At 36.8% G+C, this 20155-nt stretch overlaps 1 protein-coding gene across 6 annotated transcripts in view; it reads right to left on the bottom strand.

Annotated features, from left to right (window-relative positions):
* Window positions 1-20155, bottom strand: part of CC2D2A (coiled-coil and C2 domain containing 2A) — a 60436-nt gene that overhangs the window by 4704 nt on the left and 35577 nt on the right. For 4 of the 6 annotated variants that reach the window (XM_065060571.1, XM_065060572.1, XM_065060568.1 and 1 more), the window contains 12 exons: window positions 16683-16775; window positions 14668-14759; window positions 12776-12943; window positions 11921-12026; window positions 10444-10553; window positions 10228-10324; window positions 8864-8962; window positions 6083-6259; window positions 3597-3617; window positions 2306-2509; window positions 1738-1827; window positions 849-962 (listed from right to left, as the gene is read on the bottom strand). In XM_065060571.1, the coding sequence (XP_064916643.1) occupies window positions 849-962; window positions 1738-1827; window positions 2306-2509; window positions 3597-3617; window positions 6083-6259; window positions 8864-8962; window positions 10228-10324; window positions 10444-10553; window positions 11921-12026; window positions 12776-12943; window positions 14668-14759; window positions 16683-16775 (1371 nt within the window). The remainder of the gene's footprint in view (window positions 1-848; window positions 963-1737; window positions 1828-2305; window positions 2510-3596; window positions 3618-6082; window positions 6260-8863; window positions 8963-10227; window positions 10325-10443; window positions 10554-11920; window positions 12027-12775; window positions 12944-14667; window positions 14760-16682; window positions 16776-20155) is intronic. The other 2 variants (XM_065060569.1, XM_065060573.1) reach the window with 1 other exon arrangement.

The following is a 20155-nucleotide window of genomic DNA, read 5'->3' as shown; positions in this document are numbered from 1 at the left end:
AGCTCTTCTTTATTCTCTGGCAGGAATCCCTAAACTGCTCTGCTGTTTTCTTGTGATCTCTGACATTTTCCAAGTACCTTGAAATACCTGTAACAGCTTCCCTCCTTCCAGCATGCATAAGCTGAATGCTTGACTGAGGGACTAGCACCTCCATTAGATTCTGAGTGGAAGGAATGTACCTGAGTACCTGTTCCTGTCACTGCAGGATCTCAGAATGTGCTTAAGAAACTAGTTAGGGATTTTTACCAAAATTACATTCAGCAAAACTTTCACATGTGCTTGGTAATTTGAGATAATAATAGTGGAAATCTGCATTATGAACAGCCATGCCATCTCTTTGAAAAGAGAATTGCTGGTTACTTGGAAATCTGAGTGCTGCCCTGAGAACAAATGCATCTCCTAGGGGGCAAAAGAATCTACATTTTGTAGTCCTGATCCAGATCACTGCCACTGTGGGCTCCCAAACTCTGTCACAGTCTGTGTACTCACAAATTGAAATGCTGGGAATGGACTCTCTCCCTCCCCTTTGTCCTGGACACATCATTTAGACAAGCTAAACTTTAATCAAGGTTTACAGATGCTTGGTACTGTGCTATGAGGACAACAGCTACTACCAGATTAAGCATGGAAACATGGGTCCAGGATAAAAAAAAAACCCACATTACATTTATACTAAGATATACTTTCAGCTTTTTTTCTCTCTGAAAGAATCTTTTCCAGCAGCACCGATGTTTAGATAACTTCCTGGAAAAAACATGCCAGCAAGAAACAATTCTACCCATTGGCAGGAACCAAAGACTTCACAGAATAAAAGTTAATATTCAGACCAAATGAAAAAATCCTCTTACCTCAGGAATAGCGTTTCCAATGATAAGCCAGGCTTTTTTCCCCATACCAAGAAAATAATTACACAAGAGCACGGCGTGTTCTTCCTCATCTCCCGCCAGAAGGTAAAGAAATTGCTAATTGAGGTAAAAAAAAAAGTCTTTCTATGCAGTTATCAACTGTGTTTTTAACTTACAACATTTAATAATTTTTTCTTAACATTTCTGAAGTAAGAGTCCTCTCCATCTCTTTTGTTTGTTGGGCACTGCTTCAACAGCAGGATGAAGAGTGAATGCTATGAAAATCCATGATGCAGAGCTGAGATTTTACTGCAAGAACCAGGGTTTTTGTCTTTTGAGTTATTCTGACTTTTCAGAAAAATTCTGAGATGATAAAAACATCATCTATGATTAACTTAACGTCTGCTGTTCAGCTACAGATGACAAGATTTATTTGTATGTGACAGAGGCGGCTACATACCCCATCGTTGTTGACATTACATGCAATGCTTTTTGTGTAGTTCCTTGGAACTACAACGATCAATTTTAAGTCTAGTTTTAAAGTCTCTGTCATTCAGTATCCTTTCACTTGTGCATGACTGACCGTTTTCAATTGTTTTATAACTGAAGAAAGCTTGAAGCCCTAAGCATTCTAAGGGTTAATCAATTGCAACGTATCAAAGGTAAAAATTTTGGCTCATATCAGGCTGAGCAACTTTTCTCATGCTTTGGTTCTCATTCTTTGAAATAAACAGCTCGTAAAGAAAAACAGTCCTCACAAATAACAGAATCATTTAGGTCTGAAGGGACCTCAAGAACTCATCTAGCACAATCTCCCCCTGAAAGCAGGGGCTGCTAGGATGTTACATCACATTCAAGAGGATAAAGAACTTCTGTTTAATGCATTGCTTACATCTGATGTACTCCATAAATCACAAATTCCAGCAAATGACACACTATCTGGCAAAAAAGGAATCAAAGCAACATATCGAGCCACCAGTTCCTGCAAGAAAACAAAACAGAGCAAAGACACCTTCAATTCACGCCATGGATATCTAACAATAGTCTTATTACACCAGATGTGAAGCATAGTGCTGTTTCCACTGATCAATGACAACACACTAACTCCCTCATCACAGTAGCAGCAAGCTCATTTTAGAACATATAGTGAAGACTGATATAATTTACTCCCACTGAGGTCTGGCATAAGTCTTTGTCTTTTAAAGGACAATACTCATCACTACATCTGTTTTTTTCCAGAGAAGACAAATATCCTTTTCCAGCATTATTATGGCTAGATTTACTGTGTTCTCACACATAATCATTACTACTTTATTTTTTACGTCTATTTTTTCCTTTACAAAAAGCATAGCTACACAGCAGATATATATATACATGTTATGTGCCTGTGTGCACAATGCAAACACAGACATTCTGAAAACTATATCCCTGAAACGTCACTATCTTTTCAAAGTACTTACTGCTGCTGTTTGAGAACTACTGGGGACGGCATCAAGAAGTTCCTGTGGTGGATTCAGAGGTTTGATATATCTGGTAATAAAAACTGTTTTCCCATTGAGGTCAATTACAGTTGTTAGGCATTGGCGGCTTGGAAACTTTGATGTACATTCAGCTTCATACTTTTCTACTGCCTGTAGCAATTTCTCATCTTCTTGGGTATCAAACTTCAAAAGACAGAATTTATACAAAAATAGTTTTATTTATAGTTTGGGCTTAAGTCTTTACTATATTTGGGCCTTATTTCACCATGTACAGGAGCATAAAAGTAGTGTAAAATTCTTTCCTAATAGCATTTTGAACTTTCCTTGTGGTATATACTTTGGCTTACAGACATACAAGAAAGGTCAAAGTAATGGAAAAATCAGGCAATTTGCATTTCCTTATGAATGCCCATAATGAGCTGTACCTCTAAGCTGGCTTTATTAGAGCACTGAAAAATGTCATGAAAGTTATGGCCAAATAAAACTGCAGGGACGAGTATGTAACACCACATGTGTATTCAAAGGTGAACAATTATGGTTAGGTACTAATCCTACATGCTATTCATTGAACACTCCATGAAAACCACAACTGAAGCTATGCACAAAATCCTGGTAATTTTGATAAAATAATACTGCAACAACACTGTGCAATGCCAAAATATTTGCAGAGAAGGTCCAAGTAATTTTTAGATGAATCCTTATAATTCAGACTTGTCTAAAATTTTAATGCTTTTAGATGAGATTTTCCAGAAGGAAATCTAGAACTGAAAAGCACACGTTAATTATACACCAAAGAAAATTATTTGCTCATATGTCACCTAAAAGATGTCATCTTTTAAAGATGAAACAGTTTTTTTCATCTACTTAGGATCCCTTGTGTATTTGTCGTGGTGCTGAGAATTAATGCTCATCCTTCATAATATTTTTGTTCAAAATAAGGCACTTCTTGTAGTTTGTTACCCTTCTTCTCAAACTAACCAGAGGTGGAAGAGCTGAGCACTGCCCTGCGGCTTGACCTCCACGTTGGCATAGAAGGCAGATAGATAGTGGGGATTCCTCTCAACCATAATTAACAGCCGAAATATAGAGCCTCTGGCACTTTGTACACTTAAATATAGTATTTCACTGCAAATATTACTGGCAAATAAACAACTGCTATGTCAGAGTCAAGTAATGCAAAGTGCAAAAAGATTGATGAATGGCACAAAACCAAGCTAAATCTTAAAGAGGGAGCAACAGGAATCTCTCATTTAATTTATTAATATTGTACCTTCTTAAGCATTTCATTCATCTGTATAGAAATTCAGGAAGGACAGCAGGAAAAAGAGGAAAGAAACAAAAAAAGTATTGTAAAATTAAACTAAAATTAAGCTTAGCATCCTAAACCAGTACACAAGTATTTTGAATAGCTTAACTACAGCAGGAATGGCTAGGAATAGGAACAAAGGATGACAAAAATATTTTGTTAGTTTTTGTCATTTTATGCCAAGCACTTTCTATAATAAATATATGTATTACATTTGAGGAGTTGCCGCACAGAATCTGAACTTTTTTAGTCACGGTTAAAATACACACATGCCACTTTAGTAGTATTTTCACGTACAGATTTCATTAGATACATACCACCTAAAACAGAAGAGTCTCTTAATGAATTTAGTCCTGCTTTACTTAGTTTCCTCTAACATGAAATTATATTTTATTGTTTTCTATTTATATTTATTTGAAAAAATGGATTATTTGAAAATCCTGTACAATGTTTGCTAAAGAAGTGACATTGATGGGCTTAGTATCCAAGGCAAACAAATAATGTGCCGCTAAGTAAAGCTGTTATAAGATTTAGAAAAATCTCTAATGCAAAGAGTGAACAAAAATCTGGCAAAACTCCTACCGATTTACTAATCGTAACTGTTTTTTCCACGGCTCTTAAATGAGACCTCAAAAGACCATTTGGTCCAACCTTTGGTGGGAAAGGGATCCCAGATGAGACAATCCAGCACCCTGCCCAGTCGCATGTGGGAAACCTCCAGTGATGGGGACCCTACTGTGTCCCTGGGGAGACTGTCTGAGTGAATGGTTGTTCTGACTGTAAACATTTCTTTCTTATATCAAGATAAAACCTCTCATGGTGCAACTTGCACACAGTGCCCCTTGTCTCCTCAGTGTGGCTCCTTGTGAGGAGAAGCTTTGACATGTAGCATTTCTTGCTACTTAGAACAGAGCCAATTTCCTGAGTTGTGATTTACTGTGCTATGATCCCTTGCCGCATCTTCAGAACGGAAGGTACTTCAGTCTCTTTCTAGTTCTTTATGTCTGAGTTTTGGTAAGGGGCAGTTAGCTCCTGCTGTCATATTTTAATGGAAATAAAACTTCTATCAGAAAGATCTATGACTTTAATAAAATATGCTGTTTTTTCTCTCTGAAGTGTTCAAATCAATTCTAAATATAGCTATGAAACTGCACCATTTTACTGAGCATTAATACAATACATAACCTTTTGGTAACTAAGTATCAAATTCTGAACATTTGCTCCTTATTTAAAGAGGTCAAGATTTGCAACGTATTGTCCATAACATTTTACAATAATCTTGCCCTTTATTTGAATTTCTATGATTTTTCTTGTGAAACAGTACTGGGGACAGGTCCTTCCATAAACAGAGATCTGTTTCATTACAAATTCAGTACATTTTTTTTCCCCAGCAACTAATTACTGTATGTGCAGATTAAGACTATGAAACCGTTGAATAAAGTCTTATCTATTAAAGGTGCTTCAAGGCTGTTAAATTTATATTTATGGTTTTAAGTTCTAGTAATCAATCTTGCCATTCAAACTAATTAACCTTTAAAGGCATCCCTGAATGTACTTTATTAATTTTCTTTATTTTCAACAGTGCTAAATTGTAACAATTCCAACGGTATTGCATGAGAGCAAGAAAACATAGGACTGGATACTTTCCAAGATGACAATTTAACAGGAAAAAGGGGTTTTAGAATGCATCATACAATGTTATATTTATTCTGACAGAGAAATTACATAATCATAGACCTTTCTCTCCAGTTCCTGTTTGTCTCTAATAAATGACTAGTGTAGCACTGAGCTGGAAAAGAATGAACTGCTGCTGTTTCTGCATGAAAAACATCCATCCTTGCTGAATGGGTCTTAAAATCATTGCATAATGTTACATAAAATAGCAAGTGGTGTGTGCATTTTAACTACATATTGTTGTTGTTAGTGTAAGGTACTTCTGGTTTAGTAAAATAATTGGAAAAAAACAACAGCTGCTGTTTAGAAATAATTATCTTCAAGATCTGGAGGAATGCATGAAGCCACAAATAATAAATCCTGTATGTGGGTAGTATAAACACAAACCCAATAAAATACTATGTTTGTACCTGCCACCTCCTTTTTGTCCGCTATTTACAAATACTTACATAAATACTTTATTTTTTACAGAAGTAAATGGGAAAATTACATGCTTACCGATAGTGAATGCAAATTTGCTTTCTATTAACATCAGAACTAGATACCTGGTGAAAGTTATTTCTAGTGCATTAAGTGTCCATCTAACTTAATGGTGTGTCTAATTAAATTGAACTGAGTTAAAAAATTTGAAATAGAACACCCAGAATTTGTATTAATGTCCTTCTGTACTTTTATTCATGTCCTTTGGTACACTAAGCATACCTATTTATATGCATTTCAAGAACTGCAACACTAGAAACAAAAAGCAAGAATATGATTAATTACTGATTAATTACCTTCTCTCTGACTGACTCTCCGGGAATGAGCTGTGGTTCGATGGTAATAAACAGTGTTATATACGAACCCTCACTCAGATTTCGCACAGAATCATAACCTCTCTCGATTCCCAGGTGTTTTTCTTTGCTGTAGCCAAGGAGGACTGGAGGAATATCCACCTTAAATGTACCATCGATCTACAACACATACAGAGAAATACTTCTCATTAGATGCAAAAAAGCCTTCCCAAATACATTTGCTACTTGTATTCGAACACTTTATTCCTATGATTTCTTTATTACTCTGGATTACAAAACAATAAAATGAGAGAATGTGGCATATATGTTGATTAACTGTGGTGAAAACACGAGACATCTCATTGTTAAATGTATCAATTACAACTGGATTTCAGCCTCTCTTGCATATTATGGACACTAATATTTTATGTAAAGGAAATAATATACACTTTACATCACATACACTGTGTCAGCCTTCTGCTGTTTTTCTTTCATACAGCAATATCCACATGGCACTATTTACCCGGAAAAATGACAAAATAGCAAAATACATGTTGCAGGACTACACTTCTGAAGGCAGCATCACATCAACAGGCCTCTCTGCCTATGTCTGAGTGATGTGGGAATGATGCTCCAGCATCTCACAGACATATTTTCTACAAAGAAGCTGCTGATGCTTCTTGGGTGCAACTGGAACCGGGCCCATTCAGCCAGCATCCCCATGGAAGGGCACTCCGAGAGACTCACCTGCCCTTTGCACCTCTCCCTGCCACCACAAACAGAAGGTGTTTCTGAAAGGTCACATCAGACAAGAGATGGCAGGTCCCACACTTGCTCAGGCAAGTCTCAGCAGTGGAAGCACGTGGCATTACAAGAAAAGCAAGAAGATTAACCTCTTAATTTGGATAGGATTCGGATGACTGCCATCAAGAAGGACATCTCCGGCTGATGTGGAAGATGAACACATGACTCACTGGGCTGGCTCATCAAACATTTAAGAACAAAACTAAATTCTGATGAGGAGAAAACTCTCAATAAATTATTCAGAATTTCTGCTGCAGTATAGTAGAACAGGATGAAGAAATGCTTCATTTGCTACTGAAATCTAATTGCTAGATGCACCTTGATATAACCGCTGGACTGATCAGGCTTTTTCAAATTCAGTAAGAAATCCTGTTCAAATGAAAAGAATCTCTGATTCTGGAAGATCTACACGGGTATTCACACTATGCTTAGGGAATCACAAACTGCCACACATCCTCAAAGAGAGTCAAGAGTGCACCTGACAGGAATCCTGGACCTACTCTGGTACTACAACAGAAAGACTCATACCCCAACAAGAAGTCTGAAGAACAGAGGCTGACATCACCACTGGTAATCCTCAAAGATGGATTATAGGCTGTGTCCTTCACTATGTATTGGCAAGCAGTCATAATAAAACATCTAAGCCTGCCCATAAAGTCTCACAGAACAGTGAACAGACACATTTCTCAGGTGAATTTAATGCATTCAGCATGGAACATTTCTCTAAAAAGAGTAAAGGATCTTATTCTTTTTTGTTTGTTGAATTATAAAAATGGTGATCACACTACGTGACACTGTATGCACAAAATGGCCAAAGACTCACAAAAAGGACAGATCTTCTTACTACTTACATCTTCTTTGGAGTCTCTGAAAGCTTCATACTGTAGGGCAACACAGCCCTCAAACAGTGAAATTCATTGATTAATCTCTGAAGTTGAAGATGGCATATTATTAGTGATCTAGCAGAAGCAAGGGGACTAGCAGTGCTTAGGCATACACTGTCCAACATTTCTCAGTAATGAAAAAAACTCATGCTGTCTTGAATCTCATGACAATTACATTCTCTTATGCTTTGCAAACAGAGAGCCCAAGAAAACCACTTTGAACTCCAAGCAGTACACTTAAATTCAATGAGACATCCTCCACTCAAAGAATCCAGGAGGCTCACAGTATGTCTTAAAGCCCTTCAGGTTCTGAGAAGTGCCCCATATGGGCAGCAAGGAGCAAATTAATCTGTCATTAGGTATGCAACTGACGTCAGAATCTTCATGAAGATCTGAGACTTTTGTGATATAATTACTTCATCTACGCATGAAGCAACTGCCCTGCAGAAAACGTCCTAAAGCAAGATTATCATTTTATAGGACTATTGATGTGAAAAATTACTTTCTTTAACCTATAACTCCAAGATGGGTGAGAGGACAAAAAAGGTCTTTCCTCTGTGAAGAACTGCATGTTTTAACTGTTGCTCCTATGACTAACTGTTGATATTTTTTGAAGAAAGTTTCTCTTGAAAAGGTCAAAAATGGAGGAAAGAAGGGATTGGGAGAGACAAAGGTGAAAATCTAGTGATTAATGAAAAAAGAAGCTGGATCAAGTTTCCTACCACCTAGATAGGTAATATTCCTATTGCTAGTTCCCTTATCTAGGCTATGCAATACCAGAGTTCTCAAAAGCCACTGATAAAACCACCTAAAGAATTTGCACCTATAACCTCATTACTGAAGGAAGACAGTCCGCATCGTCAGTGCAGAATTACGTTTGTTTCTCTCTTCTCCCTTCATAACACTTAAGTTATTGACAAATACTCAGGAAATGTGACAACAAAAACCAGTGGTTTCAAAGACATTTTCAAATAATTCCATAAAAATAAACTAAGAAGCATAGAGAACATCCTTAAATCTGACATTCCATTACCAGCTTCTTTCCATTCTCCAGTTCTGCATTCTAAGGGATTTACTCCAAGTTGTTGTGACTTACCCTTGCTTGAAAATATATGGTAGTAAATGGAATCTTAACACATCCCAGCCAGTGTCTCTCAACATGAGTGCGGATTCCACTTCCTCTTTCACGATCATCCTATTAAAAAGTTGCCCAACACAACACCTTGTAAGACAGGTTCATTTCCTTTAATTCAATCAACAATTTAATCAAGGCATTAATAACAATGCTGTTTGTTTTTAATAATTTACTATAAATATCAGTTCAATTAGTAGTATGGCATTGATTATTCTGCATGCCTTTCAAGCATGGAAGATGCTGAACGAATACAAGAACATCACAGTCCATGATACAATGTACTTGCATTTCAGGGTTCAAGTCCTGTATAACCTCTGATGGAGAAGGAGTCCACAAGAGTCTCCTCAGACAACGTAAATTAAGCTCTGGTCCTCTGATGAAATATTTTACTAGTATTTAAAAAAGATTTTTGAAGGTAGAATTCTATGAAAATCTAACTAAATCCTGTGGAATGGAAGCATTGTTTTCATGTGATTGTCTATCAGGGATTTCCAAATGTAGTATGATCATCCTACTAGTTATTAAAAAAAATGTTCTCTAAAGGCTAGAGTATTCAAGAGTTTCAAGACTCTATCTTTCTTCCTTCTGCTTCATCAAATACCATTTCAGTTTGGAGAACAGAATTCTGTTCTCAGTGAAATGTGTGCATCATTTATTTTTGAGTTACATTTTCAAGAAGGCTGTGTGCTACTATTTTTGTGCATGCTCAACTGACTGGGAAAGTTTTCACTAGTTTCAACAGGGGAAGGATTTAGGCCAACACTGAGAGCTTACAAAAATTTCTTGTTACTAGCACTTTCAATTTTTATTTCATTCCAAAAAATCAATAAAGACAACCCATGGATTATGGTTTTGTTTTTGTTTCTTTTTCACCAAACAGCTTGTAAAACAGGATGTGACAGAGCACAAAAAGATAGTTAATAAAAAAAATACAGGAACTGAGATAATTCATCTGGAAATTAGTAAAAAATTCTGATTAAATATAAGAAGAACAGAATTCAGATTACAATTCATATGTTTCCTCTCAATTTTAATATCTCTGATTTCATTAAATATCAGTAAAACAGATTACATACACATGTTCAACTCTAGCAGCAGATTATATAGTACGAGCTTAATTTGTACAGACAAAGGTTACCACCATAAAGGTTGCTCCCTTTAACAATCTTGCAGTATTGACTAGACATAAAATCGTAAGGAATGACATAATAGAGAAAAAAGAGGCACAGGGGAGTGAATGCTACTACAGTGAAAAGTCTTATTCTGTCAACTTCACAATCTTATAATATTCTGTAAGGTACACTGTCCTTCAATTATGAACTCACCTCTACGACATCATGAAGTACTTCATCAAAAACATTAATGAAGACTTCATCCTTCACTGACTGCAAACTGTGGGTGCTGTAGTCTCCATTAGGAGCTCTGAAAAGGTTAAATAAACCAAAAAAGTGGTTTGAACAAAACAGGGAAATTCGAATAAATCTGCATGCTCAAATTAAATATTTATTACTCAGAAATGATTTGGTTTCATTTTGCCATACCTAAATGGAAGCTCAAGTTCCTCATTCCAGTTGGGGTTTGGACCCTCTGCTGTTGTTGTCCTGCACACTGTTCGCTGAAAAGAAACTTCTACAAAAGGACGGACTAAAACCTATAAACACACATCAAAACAAAGGAAACAGACCTCTACAAAATTCATCAGAACATTACATTACACGTTTTCAAGTGTTTAGAAAAATAAGCATATACTTTGTGGAGATCAAGCTGGTCCAGGCCAGATAAAACTTTAATACGCCTTAAATATTGCACTTCCCAGGCTTCTAAGCATTTGTGAAGGTTTTAACAATATTCTATATGTCATTCCCAAAATATTACATGTATTCAGAATACTTAACATATTTATATACAGTGGTAAAAACGCATTTTCTCTTGAGAGTGGGAAAGCTACAGGCTACCTAATGAAAGAAGGTAACTGAAACAGAACATGTGATCCAGACACCAGTGGGACAAAGTGCACTTGCATCCTCTTATCTGTAATCCAAGAAGCCGAGTTGTACAACCCCAGCTGTCTCTGAAACTGGCTCCTAGTACAGATAAGCAACTTCTACTAGACACAACAAACCCCTAATGTGATTAAAATGCCTTAATGGAGAATTTCATTAACATTCAAATGCACACAGCAGAAGTTTTCTACTCTTCAAAAAGCTGTAGTTTTGAAGGAAAATCCTACGAAAAACAAGAAAAAGCCCTGAAGGGCTTCTACCTTCATTCACAAGGATGCTGAATTTAGTTTTCAATAGCCAGCAAATATAGCTTCAGTATCAGCCATAAGAATGGCTGTGCTGGTTTAGACAAGCAGTGCAGCAAGCCCAAATTTCAGGGTGTGAAAATGACCATCAGCAGACACAGTCAGAAGAGTAAGAACAGAGCAGCCATATATGATATTTTCTCCTATTACTCTTCCAGGCTTCAATGTTTTCAAACGAAGGACTCTCCTAGGCCTGTAATGATCTTTCTATCTGGCAACTCCCAAGGGACCACTTCCAAATACCCACTCCAATGCAAGCAAACCTCTTTAGTCCACAACTCATGTAAGCAACTTCTCTCTAAGTGCTGCATGAAGAATCACAGCCTTCTTTTTGTTTGGAAGCTCCCTCCTAGCAGCTTGAGTTGGTGATCCCTCATTCTTGTACTGAAAGAGCCAGTGAACAGTCAATCTATATCCACGTTACTTGTGATTTTGTGCTTCTCTACCATATTCCTCCTTTCCTATTTGCAGTTACTGCTGTTCTGGCTGAAAAGCCCCACCATTTCTCATTGTAGAGTGGCCATTCTGTATTTCTGACATCCTTATTGCCCTTCTCTGAAGTTTCTGCACCTTTTCTGTCTTTTTGGAGATCAAGGATTGGGCAAGCCAACCTCACTAATAAGATATCTTTCTGATGATGAATGCTACTGTCTGTGGAAAAAAGGAATGCTCACAACTTTGCATAAGAAAATGTTAGTTTTGTAATATACCTGGTTGAATGCCCAATCTGGGCTATCAGTTGGGCTTTGAGCTGATGGAGAAGCTGCAAACATCTCATTAAAGGACCTTGAAGATTTGGATGGTTGCTGAAGTTTGCTACAAGAGGAAACAGACAACAAGACAGAACACATTACAAAATACAAACCTCTGACATTCTGTATTAACCACAGAGAATACTGGAAATTCTTCTGATATTTTTATGTTGTGACTTTAACCTTGGAAAGAAATTTGATCAAACAACACAAAAAGAATGCCAGAAAGGGGTAGTGAGTGTATAGCTCTTGTAAAGCTCATTGCAAGAGCGCTTGTGCCTGGAGGCTCCTTGCTGAAGAGCTTATCAACCCCCGACATTTTTTTTTCTGCCTCCCCTGTACAATCTCGTAGAGTTACAGGTTTTTCAGTCTGAGGATATGAATCCCGACAGAATTCATAGATACCGTGGACTTCATGGTATCCAGGCAAGGCCTCTAGGACAAAATTAAACCCATATGAATATTACACATTCAGCAACCCAAGAGTGAAAGAAAATAAATGATAATACGTTTATTTTTATAGTGTTTCCACATCCCTTTTTTTTAATTTTGTAATAACACCACAGTGGAGATTATAAAGAACAGCAACTCATGGAGAAAGCAGCTCAAAATAAGATCTCATATAATGCAAAAAGACTGGAAGGGTTTTTAGTTATTTTTGTAATACTGATAATGTATGGAGATTTTCATCTTTTCCCTCCTGTCAACATGTTTCTTGTATATGGCTAATTTCAACCTTAGTTGCTTCAGCTGTCCTCAAAACAGCTGCAACCAGAAAATGAATCTGTATTGGAAACAGGCATTTAAACATACCTCATCACTTGTTTTCTCACTGGAATATCAAAAGCTCTAATGATGTTCACTAACAGCTTTATGTCTCCATCTGATAAATTCTGTGCTGTGACCTTCTTCCTTTCTTTTCTTCTTGGCTTCAATGGCCGTTTTGGCTCTGCCAGTTTAAAGAGGCTGAGTCCCAAAATACTAATAATCATAAAACAGATATTTAGTCACTTTTGCATAGAATCCAGCATTCTAGTGTTTCCATGACACACATGGAAATTATGCACTAACAGGACAAGGAAATATATGCTCCTGTTAGTGCCATACAAAACTCTATGAAATGTCAAAATGTTTTCATTGTTCAGTACAACACAATCCAGTTCTGTCTTGTATTTCAGAAATTATAACTTAAACGTGTAAAGAAGAGGGTTTTTTTTTTTTCAAAACTAGGTAAGATACAAATAAGACAATTACACAGCTTCAATATAGATCTAAACTACAGTGTTACAAACAAGGTATCTAGCAGATGATGACAATCACTGTATGGAATAGGCAAAAGGTCTAATTACACAGCTATGTCCAACAAACAATAGGCTATAGGAAGGAAGCAGAATGAATATGCCACAACATACCCTGGACCCTCAGAACTTATAACCCAAGGCAAAGCAGAACCAAAGGGGAAAAACAAAACAGGGAAATGATAAAAAAAACCAGACATATGTTTTTATACATCACTGATATTAACTGCAGACATTCCCAAATGAACTTTAAAAACTAATAGCCAATGGTATTCTTTCCTTGTGCATAACAAAAAATTCACAGTAATTACTGCTAAAATAACACAAAAGCAGGAGTTACTGAAATATCTCACTCAGTAGATGCTTTAATAGAATCATGGTGTATTTTAAACTCACTAATCATAAAAATTACCAAATAGATTCCAATACAAATTAGTATTAATAATAAGAAAATATCAATGAAACATTTGTTTCTCAACAACTCCAAAACCTGAATATAGTCTCAATCAGACTTTTTCCTTCTATCATATGAAAACACAAACTAAAAACGAGGATGAACTCTTTGGTAAGAGAGCAAGACTCGGTATCTCCAGCAGGTGGGACTGTTTAGATTTACACTGCTGATTGAAAAAGCTTTGTCTGTACTTTACGAATGTCACATTTACAGCAAACATAAGGAACTTCTACATAAAAGAAAAAACAACTATCTTTCACAGCCTGTTTATTTAGACAGATTTTAAGTGACCAACACTAATTAAGAGTCATCTATGCTGTGAGGATAGAAAATAGTCAAAATCAACAAGTATGGGATTTGGAACAAAAATTCAAAGGAAGTGCTTAAGTAGTAAAACAAATAATAAAAGCAAAAAGAAGTCATTTCAAAACCCAGTAACATTTCTGAAAGTAAACAGCATATGATGACATCCAGCAACAGCAAACAGAAATACAGGAGAAGTAAAATAAAGAAAATTACTGTTAAAAAATGTATTTCACATTATTTGCAAGGCATATGCACTGACTCAAGTGAACATCACCTAGAACCAGTAGTAATGTTGCTGCCTCTGATGCTTGTCTGATTTTGGAAGTCACCCAATCTAGCACCAGCCAGGGCTCTGCTCAGCTCATCAGATTGCAGCCCGATACGTTATATCCTGCTAAATCTTATTTACCTGCGGTCACATTACTTCTGCCAAAACCAGACATTTTTCCAAAAGAAGTTTTTACACACTTGGTGCATCAATACATGGTCTGTACTGGCAGAAGGGTATCCAGTGACTGGAAGTTTATATATTATACTAAACACAAGATTGCATCAGTTAGGCATGTCAATAGAGTTTGTAAAAAAAGATCAGAGATTTTTTTACACTAATTATTTTGATTTAGAACAACTAAATACAGCTCCTTTACCCCAGGCTGGGCATCTCCTCTTCATTGACAAGGTCAGAGAGCAGGAAATGGTGTTTTGCTATGAGGAAACGGTTTATTACTGATTCTCGAACCTGCGAACGGGAAGGGAGAGGAGACAAAAGTACATTTCTAATGCAAACCCACTGCGAATATTTGCATTCTGTCTTTTAAACACAACAAAGTGTCACAATATACATTCTTTATTTTTTCCCACTTTTGAAAGAGTCATGGTCCAAGGAAAATTTTCTTTCCACCAGATATTTCTTTAGAACATAACATAAGCTCATTCTACAAATATGATGATTCTCTAGAAACATACTGGCTCACCAGATATAAGAACATAGGAAATCATACAATCAGAAAATAAAGTCTTATCTTTTTACAGCTCATCAGCAAAAACAATCACAACAATAAATGACACTAACAGACATTTTTCCATGTATAAATGAAGTTGCAGAAAAGACTGTAGAGAAATCTATATGGTATTAGTTATGGGGAATAAAAGCAACACTTTGGACTGCAGAACAACTGACGAAGCCTGTATTACAAATACTATGGTTTCAAATAAAAGTTTAAAATCCTTAGTTCCTTTCATTTCTATGCTGAGGTCATAGACTGAGGCACAGAGATGAAAGTCTTCCCTCTTCTCCCAACAGCTACATGGAAGCAGACTGGCAGAGTATTGCCTTTGCTTTTCTTTCCTGTCACTGATGCCTTTATATACTGTGCTATTACAAGATTAGTTGAAGAACACCAATAACAAACAATTTTCTGCAACACATCTCCCTTTGTTGTTTTTAGAAGTTTTTATTTAAGTTATTCTTATTATACCTTTGTGTTGAAGTGGTAGGCATGTAAGGATCATACCTCAGAGTGAACCGAATTTCAGTTCTAATGTGAGCACTCTAGTTTTGAAGCATATCTGATAATTCATAAAAGTGTAAAATATAGAAATATTATTTTTAAAAAGGCTACTTGTATTTAATCTAAAAGAGTTGTCAAATAAAGGTACCATAATGTATGTTACTCTGCACTGCTATACTAATATTGAGTGCGCTGCATAAACCGTAAGTTTGAGTACACAGTTAATACCACGTAAAACATGAAGGGCTGACATAGACTTTGTTCATAGCTTTGTTCACTTTTTTAACGTTATTGTACTGAATCTGGGCTTTAGCACTTGCCAGGGAGATTTAAACACTCTTCATTGTCTATGATTATTTTACAAACCATGCTTTCTAACAGACAATTTGTTCTGTCCTATGTCAAATCAGCCTTATCGTTGTATTACACGTTTTGCTGGCTAGGATTTGATACAGTTCTTGACATTTCCAGTACTGGTAAAAACTGGTAGCCATGTTTTGTACCTGCTATTTTGCCAAAATAGTCTGAAATCGCAAACTTGTCTTGGTTATATGATCAATGTTTTCCTGTAATTTTTCCCTAAGGATTAAAGAGAATGTCTTCCTAACAGAATGAACAGACTAGAAAAATAAATCAAGATAGGAAAGAGAAAATGTTACTCTAATATCACAACAAAGGTAATGTGATGGAAGACATGCCCTCTGCCTCAGGATGCGGGAGAAGACACTCTGTGTATTGCATGAAATGATTTTTAACAGTGTTTAGAGTTTCATGGAGATAATTCAGTTCTTAGCATCACAGCTTACAAGAAGGAAGATAGGGAGGAGAGGGAAATCAGTGAATACATGGGACAGAACAGTACAGATCTCTAACACTGGAGTAAAAAACAATTTACAGAACTGCTAGAAAAATCCAGAATGGCTAGCCATTTTTTATATTGAATCTTTTTTCAGCAACATTAAACCAGTCACTCACAAATCTCCACTTGTTCAACTATACCAGTGTCAGGCCTAACTTGGAATTTTAAAGATGTCTGTAGGTCATGTTTAGAGATCAACCAGTTTTCAATATTCATGGAAATAAAGCATCCAAGTACAGAAGCAACATAAGACCTAGAGAAATATGGTGGATCCATATTTTTTGCAACTTACCTTCTGTAGATAGTTTGCAACAACTGCTCTGTGGGCATCTAGGTAATTTTTGCTGTCAACCACATCCCTCTCTTGCAGTCTCTTCTCATAGTCCTAAAGATATTTACTAGAGTTTGTGATTCAGTATATCTTCAGTGCTTTATTACATACAAGAAAAATGGTAAATATTTCATTAATATTAATGTATGGATGACAGTAAACCAAAACAGATGTCAGAGGTTTATAAATCTATTTTTAATGCTAATGTATACAGCAATAGCATCGCTAAACTTTGAAGAACAGAGACAAGAATTCCATTAAGTTACAAGCTTCATGTGGTTTAAATTACTATGAATAACTTGAAGATTTCCCTCTATTCATTTAAAGCTGAACTTTGACCTGCTTCTGTAAACTGAAATTCCATTTAAACCGGAAATGACTTCTCTTGCTGCAGCTGAAATAAGAAGCAATGCAGTATTAATGGAAGATGACCTAAAATCTGAACTGTTTAAATACACATAAACAGTTTTCATAGTGTCTAACACTGGAAGAAACTCTACTTGTAGGATAATTTCTTGATAATTGTTGAGCTATTTTTAAGTTTTATTCAAGAAAAGAAGAGATTTAATAGCATAATAAAAATCTTTGTTTGTACATTGTAAGAAGGTTAAAGCTCTTCAAGCAGCCAGAGTGGGAATATTTTACTTTGCCCAAAGTTTGCTAAGTCTGTAGTCTAACTGAGGGGCAGAGATGAATACTGGTTAACAACGCAAGAAAAAGATTCCTGAGAAGCACTTGGTTCTGGGGGAAAACTATGTTGATGGAATATTTCTCAGGGTTGTGGTTACCATTCTGGTGGACTATAATGAAAGCTGTATCAACAAATGCAACTTTTATTCAAAAGTATAGGAAAGTGTCTCATAAATAAAGAGAAGCCTAGACCTGACACTCAGCTTCCAAGCAAAACACAGAGCCTACAAGTCTAGGAGGTCTCCCAGGATCTGCAGCTCAACAGCAGTCTGCAAATCAGGTTTGTTTTAGAACCACAGCTAGTTATGATGTAAAAGCTACTCAGTAAAATTAATCTTCAGGTTATTTTAATACTATTCCTACTTAAGAGAACACATTTTTTTTCCTAAAATAAAGGGCATGGGAAGAGCATTCTGGAAAAACAGTGTTTCATTATTTCCACAATAAATCTTTATGTAACTTTTCCAGTGTATAATAATTATTGTTGAACTACTTCAGATTAGCTACAAAATAAAATAAGAATAGCTCTTCTGAGCCAGAAATCTTAACTTTTAGATAGATCTAGTAATGCCTACACTAGAACGTGAGGTGCATGTCTAGCTGGTACAGTGCTATGTCTTGAATTTGTGACTAAAATTGTGCTGATGACACACCAGTGTTTTGACTATTGTTGAGCAGTGCTTGCACAGTGTCAACAGTATCTCCTTTTCCAACTTCCCCCCCCAGTATATAGAATAGGGGTGTGCAAGAAACAAGGAGGCAGCAAAACAAGAACAACTAACCCAAAATGACCAAACAGATATTCCATGCCATATAATGTCATCATCAGCAGTAAAACAGAAAGGAAGGGGATTTTGGGGAAGGTAGCCATTGTTTGGAGACTGGCTAGGGATTGATGTACATGTAGGAGGTGACAAGTGCCTTTACATAACTTATTTTTTGTTTGTCTGGTTTTTCTTTTTTCTTCCTCTTTCCTTAAAACTATCTCAACCCATGAGTTTTCTTGCTTTTGCTCTACCTATCCTCTCCCCTGTCCAGGGTGGGACAGAGAGGGGAAGTGAACAAGCATTTTTGTGGTGCTTAGCTGCTTACTATGGTTAACCAACAGCAGGGAACTTCTGTTATCAGGTTTAGGTGCGACTACAGAATTTATCATTTAGGAATCAAGCTAGGATATAGAGTGAAAATATCACTATGGTCAACAAGTAGAATGCAGTTATTCCTGTTTGGGATAACATGAGAAAGTATGGGTTCAAACTGACTGAATTTAAGGGTTGGACTCGATGATCTCTGAGGTCTTTTCCAACCCAGTCGATTCTGTGATTCTGTGAATTGCTTGATGGGTTGAGAAGAGAATTGACAACCAAGCTCTAACAGTAAGGAGCAATAGCTCCATGTCCAGTGGGTGTCTGCTTACTAGCGAAGTACCCCTGCAATTGATCATAGGGCCAGTGTTACTCAGCATCCTCACCAGTGACCCAGATGAGGATACACAATACACTGTCAGCAATTTAGCCAACAATACTTGATTAGGAAGAGTGATTAATACAATGAATGATTGAACTATAATTCAGAGGGCTCTTGATAACTGAAGACTACGACAACTGAAGTCTCAATGAAGAAAAGGCAAAATTCTGTGAGGGTGGTGCAACATCATGTGCTGGCACAGACTGGAAAGCAACCAGCAGAACAACAACCGTATTGAAAATACTCCAGGGTTTATGGTTTAATGACAACAAGCAACGTGTTCCTTTTGGCAGAAGGCAAACCACAGGCTACATTAGGCGTAGCACAGCCTACAGACAAAGGGAAATTACTAGGCCCTCCAACTTGGCACTTGTGAGGGCATACCTGAAATATTGCATCCAGTTTGGGGCTGCCAGTTCAAGAAGCATATGGAGAAACTGGATGGGGTCCACTGAAGGACTACTAGGACAGGGAGAGGCCTAGAATACATGATATACAAGAAGAGGTCAGAATCTTACAATAATGTAGGTTGGAAGAGACTTCCGGTGATCATTCGATCCAAACCCTCACTCAAAGCAGGAACAACTCCAATCAGGATGCTCAGGGTCTTTGCCAGATGAATTTTCAGTACCTCTAGAGATGGCAAGTCTACAAACTTGCCAGACAACATTCTTTGTGAAAAGTGTTTTAATTATATCACTGGAATTTCTCTTGGAGTAACTTGTGTCTAGATGCCTCCTTAGCCTTTCCTGCTCAGGCCAAAGCCTCTCCTTGTACGTCATGTGCTGCAGCCCTGTAGATATTGTGGTAGCTCTTTGCTGGACTTGCTACAGTATTTCAGTGTCTTTCTTGCACTTGACAAGGTGTTCAACTTAATTAGTCTGATGAGAACAAGATTAATGTGCAATCCAATATCTGCTCAGAACTGTTCAAGCGGCAGTTACACTGAAGAGAGTGACAAACTCATCTCTGTAATTCCACGTAATATAACAAGGGAAAAGAGCCATTAAACACAACTTGGAAAGTTCCGGTTGGACTTCTTTTTTTTTTCCTTTTTCTTGTTTTAAATAATCACTGGAAGAATAGTGCAGCACTGGAACATGTTACCCAGAAAGGCCATGGAAACTCCTGTTTAGAGGTCTTCAAGACTTGGCTAGACACATACACAGCTGACCTTATCTAGTGATGGCAACAGTCCCACCACTTTGCTGGAAAACAGGACTAGATGACATCCAGACAATATCTTCCAAACAGTATTTCCATGATTCTATACATTT

The sequence above is a fragment of the Columba livia genome, chromosome 4 (genome assembly GCF_036013475.1).
Source record: "Columba livia isolate bColLiv1 breed racing homer chromosome 4, bColLiv1.pat.W.v2, whole genome shotgun sequence".
In the NCBI taxonomy this organism is placed as follows: Eukaryota; Metazoa; Chordata; class Aves; order Columbiformes; family Columbidae; genus Columba; species Columba livia.
This window is presented reverse-complemented; position numbering and strand designations above follow the sequence as displayed.